The sequence below is a fragment of the Nelumbo lutea genome, chromosome 3 (assembly GCF_056320005.1).
Source record: "Nelumbo lutea isolate HS-2025 chromosome 3, American lotus-T2T, whole genome shotgun sequence".
Taxonomy (NCBI): Eukaryota; Viridiplantae; Streptophyta; class Magnoliopsida; order Proteales; family Nelumbonaceae; genus Nelumbo; species Nelumbo lutea.
Window position 1 is genome coordinate 26,026,407 of NC_142686.1, and position 13,004 is coordinate 26,039,410.

General features: G+C 37.5%; 1 protein-coding gene across 2 annotated transcripts in view; it reads right to left on the minus strand.

Moving 5' to 3' along the window:
* Nucleotides 1–11,866, minus strand: part of LOC148863767 (uncharacterized) — a 37,659-nt gene extending 25,793 nt beyond the window's left edge. Inside the window, exons 1-7 of one of the 2 annotated variants that reach the window (XM_088978117.1) lie at nt 11,472–11,866; nt 6,389–6,498; nt 6,102–6,212; nt 5,917–5,974; nt 4,740–4,829; nt 3,844–3,938; nt 1,048–1,101 (exon numbers count right to left, since the gene is read on the minus strand). In XM_088978117.1, the coding sequence (XP_088834243.1) occupies nt 1,048–1,101; nt 3,844–3,938; nt 4,740–4,829; nt 5,917–5,974; nt 6,102–6,212; nt 6,389–6,498; nt 11,472–11,646 (693 nt within the window). In that variant the 5' untranslated portion in view covers nt 11,647–11,866. The remainder of the gene's footprint in view (nt 1–1,047; nt 1,102–3,843; nt 3,939–4,739; nt 4,830–5,916; nt 5,975–6,101; nt 6,213–6,388; nt 6,499–11,471) is intronic. The other variant, XM_088978118.1, reaches the window with a different exon arrangement.
* Between the last annotated feature and the right edge of the window lie 1,138 nt (nt 11,867–13,004).

The window sequence follows — 13,004 nt, forward strand, 5'->3', positions numbered from 1 at the left end:
CAATTGCACAACTTGTGGATTGAATGAACACAACTTGTGAAAACCTTTTATCTTATTTTATGTTTTTGATCATTAACAAAGTAATCAGATAGCAGGGAACAAGTGGCATATACATGACCAGAAACAATAGGAAAAAATACAAATACATCCCAATACAACAAGCTCACAATCCATAAAAGAACATAACTCCACAACTTTTTTTTGATAATTGAACGAATTTTATAAATCACCAAAAATAAGAAAGTACAAGCTTCCCAAGGAGGGGCACAAGATGCAACCTCTCCATAATAGTTAATTACAGCTTTCCAAACTCACTAGAACAAGTTAAAAGTAGCACAAAAAAGACCTTCTCAACCATAGTATTTGCCGACCTGCTTGCCCATTTAAAATCAACTCTCATATTACTAGTTTGCCGCTTCACTTGTTTGAGGAGGTTTCTGTAGCCCCAACTGGCAGCATCCGGGTTTGAAAGTCCACCACATTCTCAAATAGGGAAATATTTGTATTACCAGGAAGAAGAAGCATACCCCATAAGCAAAAGATTCAAATTGTTATTGATATATTTTTATTTTTCACTTTTTTTCAAAAACAATGATGAAGATAATCTAAAGAACAATAAGGGACTTGTATGCTTGTAATCCCTCACTAAGAGTGTAATGAATAAGAAAGAAATCCACCAAATCCAACACATCCTCCTCTCACCCTCTGCCCACCTGTCCTATTCTTGTTCAATTTTGCTAAGGAAGACACAATACTATTGACCAAAGGAAATCATGATTCGGTGAAAAGACCAATGTTCTTGATTGAAATAATTCCGAGGCCTATTAACTGAAGAATCAAACCATTTGAAGAGATCAATTCCATGCAGCAATGACCCAGGAAGTTTGAAATCCAAGCAATTCTTTAATAGTCATAAAGGAAAAGAAAACAGTAAAAGCAACAAATCTACTTCAGGAGATTCTGTTCTAGAACTTCCACGCACCAATTCCCTGGAAAAATCAGATTTCAATGATGGGGGAAAAGAGAAGGAATTTTGTTTACACTTACAGTGGCACAGTTGAAGTAAAGATCTGGATTGGACTTCACGCTTTCATCTTTTTCCTGATGCAAATTATCAAGATTTAGAAAAATAACCCAACTTCTGATATCAATTTAAAAGAAAAGTTTTTGATTATCATTTAAAATAGTCAAATGATTTATAATTCGGCAGTCGTTAAGAATTTAGATGAAGTAAATAGATATAATGTGCAAGGAGGATTTTGTCCATATTATACAATTGTAGACAGAAAATGAGTCATTTAGGTAAGATTCTATTGGGGAGTATTTGCAAAATTCTTTCAAAAGTTTTAGCCAAGAGAATGAAACCAGTCATGGGGTATGTTATTTCAGAATTCCAAGGTGCATTTGTTGAGGGGAAACAAATGGTGGATGGTGTTTTAATTGCAAATGAGATGATTGATTCCCGGATTAAAAGTGGGAGAGCTGGTTTGCTATGCAAGATGGATTTTGAAAAAAAGCATACATGTGAATTGGGATTTTTTGGATTACATTTTAAGGAGAATGAACTTCAGTTCAAGGTGGAGGAATTGGTTGAAGGTGTGTGTAACAATTACCTCTTTCTTAGTTTTGGTGAATGGGAGGACTTGTGGTCATTTTAGGAGCTCGAGGGGCTTAAGGGAGGGGGACCCCTTATCTCCTTCGCTATTTTTATGCGTGATGGAAATTTTAGGGAAGCTGACATGGAAAGCACTGACGGGGTTTCTTGGAAGGGGTTCAAGGTGGGAGAAAACAGGTTGGAGATCCCCCTATTACAATTTGCAGACGACTCAGTTTTTTTCTGCAATGCATCTAGGGAGCAAATTGACAATTTAATGGCCATTCTCTGGTGGTTTGAAGTGGTTTCAGGTAGGGGTGTAAGCGGACCAAATTCGAATCGGACCATGCAATATCCGAATTCGAATCCCATTAGAAAATCTGATATCCGAATTCGATTCAATATCCGACGGATATTAAAAATTAATATCCGAATTCGAATCCGATTAAATATTCGAATATCCGATTCGATGCGAATTTGATTAATTAATAATTAATAAATATTTTATTGATATAAAGTACATAAATATATAAATTATTTATATAACTTAATTATTATATATAAATTATAACCTATTTTATATATTATATATAATAATTAAATAATAGATCGAATTCGGATATTTATCGAATCGAATCAAGACATATCCGAATTCGACTGATTAGATATTCGAATTATCTGAATTCGATTCGATTATGTCGAATATCGAATTCGAAATCGAATTTTCGAATACCGCTGACACCCCTAGTTTCAGGGCTTCACTTGAATGTTCACAAAAGTGAACTAGTGGCAATGGGAGGAGAGGTTCAAGAGCTGCAATCTTGGCTGATTCTTGGGGATTTAAAGTTGATAAGTTTCCATTAAAGTATTTGGGAATGCCCTTAGGGGCTAAGTGCAATTCCAAGTCTATTAGGGATCCAATTTTGGAGAGGATTGAGAAGAGGTTGGCTGGATGGAAATCGAGGTACCTATCAAAGGGAGGTAAGGTCACTCTAATCAAGAATGTCCTCTCATCCTTACCTGTTTTCTTGTTTTCCTTATATCCAATTCCAGCTGGAGTTGCAAACCAGATTGAGAGGAAAATGAGTTTTTTGGATGGGGTGGAAGGAGAGCAAGAAAATTCATTTAGTTAACTGGGGAAAGGTGTGTAAACAAAAAAAAAATGGAGGGCTGGGAATTAGAAGAATTCAGGAAATGAATTTAGCCTTACTTGGCAAGTGGTTTTGGAGGTTTGGTAACCAAGGAAACTGCTTGTGGAGGAGAGTAATTGAAGCAAAATATGGTACAAGAAGTGAAGGTTAGGTCCCTAGTGATGCAAATCAGTCGTATGGTTGTTCAGTTTGGAAGGGAATTGAAAAAAGCTATAATGCTTTCAGCAAGGAAATCAAATTTGTAGTGGGAAGGGGTACTGAATTAATTTCTGGTTGGATCGTCAGAGTGATAACAATATGCTAAAGGATGATTTCCCAGAATTATTTGCAATTGTAACAAACAAGGAGGCAAAAGTAGCTAAATATGTCCAGTCTCAAAATGGGATGCTTGTCCGGAATCCTCTTTTCAGAAGGGCTTTGAATTTGGGAGATCGAACCATTTAGTAGGCTTCTTCAAAGGTTGTACAACACTCAAATCGACACTAATGCAGCAGGTAAAAGGTTTTGGGTTGCAGATAGCAAAGGCCAGTTCTCAGTGAAATCTTTCTATGGTAAACTGGCCCGAGACAAGAGGAAGAAGATCTGGAATTTCCTGTGCATATAATATGGTGCAAACATATTCCATCGAAGGTATCTTTTTTTATTTGGGCTGCTTACCTGAATAAGATTCCTACTAGAGATAACCTGGTTAGGAGGGGTATGGTGATTGATTCTAAAAGATGTCTTGTGCAACAGTGATAATGAGACTGTTGACCACCTGTTACTGCATTGCAGCTTCACTCAAAATATGGGTGAGGATTCTCTGAATTTTTGCAAACAGAAGTTGTTGCCCAGAATGAATGGCTGATTTTGTCAACAACTGGAGGGTACAAGGCCTAAGCAAGAAAGGGAAAGTTCTATGGTATCTGATTCCAGGTGCTGTGTTATGGTCAATATGGCAAGAAAGAAACTCAAGAATATTTCAAAACAACAGCTGTCAAGAAGAGGAAGTTTGGCAGAAGATTGTGGGGAAGCTGTTTTCCTGGTCTTCGATTCAGCTAAAAGTTGACAGTTCTTTTTTACAGTTCTCTTTTTGACTTTAAAAGCCTGCTAACTTACAGCATTTTGATAAGCTTTCAAAGAATGCAAAAGTTTGTTGTGATCCCATGCTCCAGTCACAAAAAAACTTGTGAGGCATGCATTTCCTAAGTTGTCTGTCATGAACATGTAACAATGTTAACAAAGATATAAAACGAAGAATATATACACCTCAAGAGAAAGAAACCTAACTATTATAAGAGAGGTAATCTTGAGAGCTCACATCTTACTAATACACATGGATTTGGGGGGGGGGGGGGGGGGGGGGGGGGAAGAAAGATGATTAATAGTTACGCTGATGGTGGGATCCAGGCCCAGGGTTCAACTCCACATCCATCCCATACCAAAAAGGCACTATCAACTCTAGAACCTTCCAAAGCTCATGTTTTGAATTTTCGCACCTTGCATGTTCATCATAGTTGTCAAGGCATCTCTCAAGGTGACCAGGCACCTGACTAGGCAATATCACTATATATATATAAAGCTCACACCTTGCTTTTTTCAGCACCTAACTAGGCATCGCACCTCTCACTCTCTCTCCTCCTTACATTAAAAATAAGAGTGCAGTGGTTCTGCACCTTGTTCTTTTCTCTTTTCCTTACTCTCTGTCTTAAAATTTTGTTAGCATAACATGATCCAAAAGAAACTTCTGTTAGTATAAAACTATAACCTTCTTTAGTTGCATATTTTGAGAAAAAAAAAACAACAACTTACATGCATGCTGACTAGTACTAGAGAAATAACCTAGAATTTAGTTATTCTGTCACCTAGGTACCTGCCGAAGAAACTAGGCACTCCACTATCACACTATCACGTATAGCCTGTGTGCCTTAACAACTATGATGTTCATCATCTTTCCAGACTAAGAAAAACACAGCTTGTATTTTATGGTGTAATAGAAGGATATGGATTGTTACACCAAGAATTTCCATCCTTGACATCCAATGCAATAGCTTCCTTTGCATGTTGAATGCTTTCTTCAACAATTTGTGCCTGATTCTCAGTGCCTACAATGAAAAAGAGCCAAAAAGAAACATTAGCTTGAAGAAAGAAATTGCATCTATACATGCAACTGATACACTGTGGTACATCAGAAAGATCCCCTTGAAAATCAGCCTGTGAAGAAGCTGAGGATGATGCGAAGCACCAACTTTGCAATACAAATTATTGGAAAAGGTTTGGGTATTCAAGTATTGGAGGATTCTAAATCACTTTTTAGGCAATTGTTTGAAACTTATGGAGGATAACCCCATTTTCTATCTTCTAGGGGCTATTAAAGGAATGCAATAACAATAAGTTCTGAAGGTGTTTCAAAGCCACTTAATGAATTTTCAAGGGCATTAGTTCTTCCATAATGGATCAGCCCTCAACCCATGAATTAATATAGTCATGGTCCTCAATCCCTTTTGAGGCAAAGGGTCAAATCTTACAGACAATAACCCCATATTCTGTCCTATGGGAGCTATTGAAAGAATTTTTCAGAATTCATTTTCCAATTAATAGATTCAGGTAGGGGGAAGAAAGAATTCAGAGATATGATCCAGAATTACTTCAAATTGGATTTTGAAGAGCTATGAGACATTAAGGAAATATTTATCTTCTTATTTTTTGTATTTTTGTATAGAGCTCAGAACAATTGTTGGAGGCCACCTCATCCTCCACTTCTTGTACATCTTTTTAGTATATCTAATGAAATATTATGTTATTAGTTAAGGGGAAAATTGCTTTTTAACCGTTACTTCATGAAATTAGAGAAACAATTTGCAGAAGCGGTCAATATTCCTGCCAGAATGGATATTGATTTTCAAATGAATTCAACATTGCTAGCAATTTTAGGGATGCAAGCCAGGCCAGGTTGTCTGATTTGAAGAATTTTAATTATCGGATTCTGGTTAGGGTTCAGGTCCATCAAAAATTTGACAAATTCCCAATCCAACCCAACCCGAGTTGCACCCTAACCAATTTGGGTAAGTCTTTTGACTTGAGGATTCCCACAAGCCAAAGTCCAAATAACCAAACAAAAAACTTCTCCATATGCACCAAGAGGACAAAGTTAATTACTAAAGTAAAATATGCACTGGAAAATCTCCTTGCCTTGAGCCATTTTTCGTTCAAGCATTGATAACTGGCAAAGTATCTTCTTGTTTGGACCCTGCATGACAAAAATAATAAGAATCCACATGCAGTTTGACAGGGTCAAATTACTTAAATATGGGCCCACAGCATACCATGATTAAAATCCTAAAAGCTAGATGCATCAATAACAATTAAAGAAAAACCTTAGTTAATGCTAAAGAAAAGCAGTTCTTTGCTGCAGGCAGATCACCCTTCTTCCAAATGCAATTACCCAAGCAGAGCCAAGCATCTGAAAGAGATGGGTTCAACTTAACCTGCAAAATGAATAATGAATTTAAAAAAGACCCAAATCAAGCAATACAATATACTAAAACTACTAGCACAAAGTTTGTGGAATAACATACAACTCTTCACAGATGATTTTTTTATCAATAACTGCAGAATCGTTATATTAAGAAAAAGGTAAAGTGTGAAGGGATCAATAATATACAGCTTTTGACAGATGATCTTCTGCTTCTTTCTTGTAATCAGGAAATACATCCAATATTTTTCCTCTCAAAAATTCATAAGTTGCACGCTGTGAAGGTGATTTCCTTTCTTCTGTGCAAGAACATGGAGTTACCACATTTAGTGAAAAATTTTTTTTTTTTTTGATTAATAACAAAGGCCATCTAGTGATAAATGTGATATGCAAATTCATAATATTAGCATAAATTCTGGAATCTATAAAAGCAGCATACAAGCACCAGAGGGACAAGTTATTTGGCAAGGAGAATTGAGACAAAGTCATAGTCCAGGCACCAAATGGTTGGTTACTGACTTACTGCAACTACAACTATGGTTTATACATCAATACATCATTACCGTTTTTAAAATGTATTTGCGCAATACCAAAAAGTAGCAGGAGGTACGTGGTTGCAGTCAAGAGTTGTCCACTTGGGTAGGATAAGGCACTAAGGCAGGTGATATGAAGAAACTCCAAAAACTATGTGGAAAAATAATTCAACAGGAAAAGTGACCAAGTGGTTAAGCATTAAGGCCCTTAAGAAACTCCAATGCTATGCACAAAAAAAGTTAACCAAAAACCGGCTCTTAGAATCTTCAATCCACCCTAGGTCTGTCAACAGATATACAGAGTCCGAAAGTCCAGCATGCCCAATCCAATTTGATTATTTCAGATTCGGATGATCCATTTACATAACCGGATTGGATTCAAATTTGACCCTATCCGCATTTATTAAAAAATAAATTGACCCTATCCGATCTAATTAAGAACCAAGTCTGATTAAATACCATGTTATATTATATAATATTAACTTGGAAACAGCCTCTCTATATGTACAGTAGACCTGTTCATGGGCCGAGTCGGGCTTTGTATATGTATCAACAGAATACATTCAGGCCCAAGCCCGAGGCCGGCCCGACCGTCGGGCCTAGGTCTTCAGCCCAAGCCCGGCCCTCATATAAAGCCTGAAGCCTGAGCCTGAGCCTAAGCCCGGCCAGCAATTTGAAAACAGAATTTTTTTTCTTTTTTTATTCAATAAAAAAGTGTTATTTATATTAAAAACCTTCAAAACTCAAAAATAATAAACATCTCACTATTACTTGTTCAAAGAAAAAAATATTGTATATATTTTTTTATTAAATAAAACATATTTTTTATTATTTAATATATAGTATCAAGTCGGGCTCAAGCTCAGGCTCAGGCTCAGGTCAGGCTTTTTTGAGAAAGCCCGAGCCCGGCACCCGGCCCATGAACAGGTCTAATGTACAGGGGCAAGGCTGCGTACATCTGTCCCTCCCCAGACCCTGCATTGGCAAGAGCCTCGTGGACTGGGTTGCCCCTATATTATATAATATTAATCAAATATGTATGTAGACATACACATACATGGATATAATTATAAAAAGTTTATAATTAATCAATTCAGTATTTTACATTAAAAGTTATTTTATTTTTTATTTTTTCCTTTATTTCAAATATAATGAAGCAGACTTGGATTAAATCCAAATTCCAATAGGATATGAATCTGACCCAGGACCCCTAGATCCAATCAAACATTGGATTGAATAAGGTTTTAAATTTTTAATAACCAGATTTGGATGTCACTGGGTTCAATATGGATCCGATCAGATTACTGCCCTACCCACACCTTCCTGTTTTCACTTTGATATTGACATTCAAAAGCCTAAGAAGTATAAGGCACCCATAGACCTTCATATCCAAAACAAAAGGAAATCTAGAAACTAGGTACCAGATGACCTTATTTTTTCAAAGCTTTCATGGTCCAGCACACCCTTAAAATACATAATCTATAGATGTTTAGGCTTTTTTATTGGTCACATATCAAGAAAATTTACTAATAGACAGAAATTCAGATATCACATAGGCATATTCAGATAAGAAAAAGGATCATTGCCCTTGGCTGGATAGAACCATCCCCCAAGGCCCCAACCCCAATAACACAGAAAAAACCACAAAAGAAAACTAGAAACTAGGTATTGGAAGACCTTTTTTTTCAAAGTTTTCATGGTACTGAACACCCTTAAAAAAATACATAGTCTATAGATGCTTAGGCTTTTGTGATCAGTCATGTATCAAGAAAATTTACTAATAGACAGAAATTAAGATATCATATAGGCATACTCAGATAAGAAAAAGGTATTATTACCCTTGGCTGCCTAAAACCATCCCCCCAATACACCTGGAAAAAACTATAAAGGCAAGGCCATGACCAAATACAAATGAGTCCTGTCTATACTTCCTCTGGCTAATAAATCCACAACCTTATTTGGTCATTACCCTTGGCTGGCTAGAACCATCCCCCAATACACCCCGAAAAACTGCAAAGGCAAGGCCATGACCAGATACAGATAAGTTCTGTCTACACTTCCTCTGGCTAATAAATCCATAACCTTATTTGCTCATCTTCTTAGATTTACGTCATGGACTTTCCGGTCCAAGCATCCTCCTAAAACTTAATCTAATTCTAATTTCCCACTTTTTTTTGGAAAAGGTAATGTAAATTTATTCAACACAAACAAACTGCAATTCAGACCCAAAAAGGCAGTCTAAAAAGCAGCCAAGAATACAACTTCCACCAGGAACAAGATTGAAATAATACAGAAAAGCTAATATTCGTGAACTCCCCAGAAATGGAAATCCAAGAAGTCAGCTTACCCACAGCTTTCTGAATTACATCATCCAAATCCTTTGACCTATTACAAAAAATTCTACCATTCCTTTCAGTCCAAATGGACCACAACACAGCAGCTGGGATTGTTCCACATAAGTCTTCCCTTCTTATTCAGACCCTTCAGCTTCCAACAACAGAGGAGGTCCTTAACTAATCTCGGCATGACCCACTTAGCGCCCAAAGCTTGGAAAAAATGCATCCAGATTTGAAGAGAGAACGGACAATGAAGACATAAGTGATCTGTAGTTTCTGCATCCTTCCCACAAAGAACACAATTTGGATCCATAATTGGAATGCATCTTCTCAGCAGATTTGATCTTGAAAGACAATTGTCCAGAGTCATTGTCCACACTAGAAAGTTAGCTTTAGAAGGGCTCATCGGATTCCAAATCAGAGCAGCTGGGAAATCAGCATGCCCTTCACTACATAATTTATCAGCCATGGACCTCACAGTAAAGATCCCATCCAGCTTCCACTTCCAGTACCACTCATCCTCCCCCAATCCATCAATCTTCTGGTTAAAGAGGGTCTTCATCAGTTCCAAGTATTCTTCCAACTCCCAATCAAACAAGTTCCTCCTTAAAAGAGGGAACCAAGAAACTGAACTTCCTCCAGATAGAAGTAGTCAGCCACAGTAGCCTCATGATTCACTGCACAACTCAATATGTGAGGGAATGAAACAGCAAGAAGGCCTTCTGAACACCACTCGTCACTCCAAAATTTTGTTCTATCACCTTTACTAACATTCACAGAAATCCCTTCTCCAAAAATAGGAAAAAATTAGAGAGAGTGCTCTTGATCAAGGTTACCCTCCCTCCAAAAGAGAGATACTTCGCCTTCCAAGAAAATAATTTCCTCTCCATTCTCTCAATGACTGGATCCCAAATCAAGGGAGAGAGCCAATTTGCCCCCAAAGGGAGACCCAAGTACTTTACAGGAAGAAAATCAGTCTTACAGGCCAAGACATCAGCACACTCCTCTTAATTATAAACCTGTCCCACCGGAATGATAGAACTTTTGTTCAAGTTCACCTTAAGCCCAAACACCACTTCAAACCAAATTAAAACACCAAGCATGAGGTCGAACTGGGATGGGGAAGCATCCATAAAACACAATGTGTCATCAGCAAACTGAAGAAGATTAACCTTTTCTCCCCCCTGACAAATTGCAAAGCCTTCCCAACTGCCATCTTCAGCAACCCTTTTACAGAAAAGGGTAAGGATTTCCATTACACAGATAAACAGCAGAGGGGACAGAGGATCTCCCTGCCTCAGCCCCCTAGAACTTTCAAAGAAGCCAGCTGACCGGCCATTAATCAAAACTGAGAATTTAGGAGTGTTGTACAAACCTTAATCCAATTCCTCCGTTTCTTCCCAAAGTTCATATGATGTAGAACGGAATCCAAACACCTCCAATTAACATGATCATAAGCTTTCTCTATATCTAATTTCCAAATTAAACCTGGAACACCCTCTCTTCTTCTTGAGTGAATTAATTCATTAGCAATGAGAACCAAATCAAGCATCTGCTTACCAGGCATTTCAATAAAGTGATGACCCTCATGGTGCCCTTCCATTCATTCACCCCAAAAAGTATGAACTCATTACAGAATATAATGACTCAGCTGACAATTGCCCCCAAAGTGACGCACAACTCAAAGTATTCAAGAGTGAAAGTGGAAACCAAATAAAGAATAAAGAAAATAGATAATAATGATTACAAATAAAATAAAACTAGAAGTGCAAAGCGTCCTCCATTTTTTAATTCCCAAGAACAATCTACCAGAAAAATGAAAGTGAAGGAATTTAAACACATAAGAAGCTGAATGCGCAACTCACCGTGAAAGGGATGAAATTCCTGGGATGATACCTTGGTCATAATGATCTATCTATGGTCCCTAAAGTACATAAATTTCATGCCAATACTCAGAAAACTAACCTCAATTTTCTTGACTTCAATGACAAAATTTCAGTGTGTTGGTGCAAACACTGAAAATAAGACCTAAAGTGACACGATGGGAACACAAATATAACAGGGAAAAAAAACAAAGCAATGGGGTGGGTGACATTTGCTCACCCAAACTAAAATAGGAGCAAACCCATAAACCTTAAGGTGGTTCTTTAACCGTTACATTAACAGCACTTGCTTGCACTGCCCACAAACCCAAAGTGGGTTCTGTAATCGGTAAAGTTACAATAAGTTGTTTGTAAGGCGCAACAACAACAGCCTCAATCATCTGAACAAGCAACGAACTCGTATTTCTAATTAATGTTTCTATCATTCTATGGCTAAATACTCAAAAACTAATGAGAAATGGCTAAGCGGGAGTAAAACTGAACAATGATCCGAAATGGTTACTTTAGACTTGAAGGTTACCTAATGGAATCGAGTCAAGAAGTTTGAGAGCGAGATCTGCTTCGCTTTGTAATCTCGACATTTTCTCTACTAGGTCAGCAGGAAAATATGTATCTCTCAAGTAGTAGAGATCTTCAGTAGCCTTGGCAGCTTTCGCCATTAAATCTCGATCTTCAGCTTCGGTTTGGCTGCTCATTTCTGCAAGAAGTATCAGAAGAAAGCACGCTGACGATAGAAAATTGAGTTTTGTTTCACGAAGCGCTACTTTTTCAGGAACATCTCTCCTGAATCCTGGTGGGGTTGGGACGTTGGGTATACAAACAGTGAGCTTCAGTTTCACGAGTCGACCATAACAATGGTTTTACCTTACGATTTGCGGATCTCAAGTGACTTTTCTGCAAATTCATACAGGGAAGTGAAGACCCCCCTGTACTATGGGGTCTGTGACAAAAGCCCCCTTCCGTTACGTTGTGTCTAAAATACCGTTATAATATTTTTTAATCCCCATATTACCCTTGTAATAACTACATGAGAAAAACATTGTTCATCTTTTCTAGCCTTCCAATACTACTTTCTTTAGATCATGATCTCTCTCTCCATTTGTCTGCTTCCTTAACTAGTTCAAAACTTTCAACCCGTCCTCAAATATAATCGGATAGGTAACTTCCGCCACCATCAAATTGCAACACGATAAATTTTGGACGTTCCCAGAGTGCCCTACTACTGGAGGAGAACCTCCATGAAATTCCACCACCCGGAAATTTCACCATTTGGAAGCTCTCCGCGAGATTGATAATGCAAAGTGGTTAGGGGCAACTTGGTGCAAAAGGTCTCAACTCGGAAACCCCAGTTAATGTACATTAACTGTAACAAAGAGACTATGAAATTATTTATAGAGTAATGAAACTATTTCAAGACAAAACCACAGATGATGTCAAGCTATTTCTAGACTATGAAATCATTTCTAGAGTAACTGTACGAAAGATAATCATAACCACAAAATAATGAAACTATTTCAAAATTTCTCTCTCATGATAACGTCAACTTCTAGAAATCTAAAGACAATATGAAATCATTTCGTGGAGAACTTCTGGGCGTTATAGGTTCTAGGCCAAGGTAGAGGAGCTCTGCCTTGCTGATGCTGGAGGAGAACCTCCTCAAGAAGTAAAACCCATGGTGGTAAAAGGGAGAAAGAATGAGAGAGGACGGTGAGGGAGGGGAAAAAAAGAGAATAAAGGGAAAAAGAATAGGTGAATTAGGTTATAAGAGAAAAAAGGGCAAAAAAAAGAAAATAAAAAGGTTTAATGGGGCATTTTTGGTAATTTAACGCATTCTGTCATCTAGTTTGACGGTCAAGGGGGTCTTTTTCTCATGGTCATAGTACAAGGGGGTCTTTGTCGCAAAACAAAGTATAGAGGGGTCTTTTTAATTTACCCAAAAAATGTTAATTAAACATCTCCTGTTTATTGCTGAAACATTTCTTAAGTTTGGTAATTGTAATTGCCTCCTTTTAACTTTCAGATATAATTGTAAGTAGACCCCTCTCGTAGAATT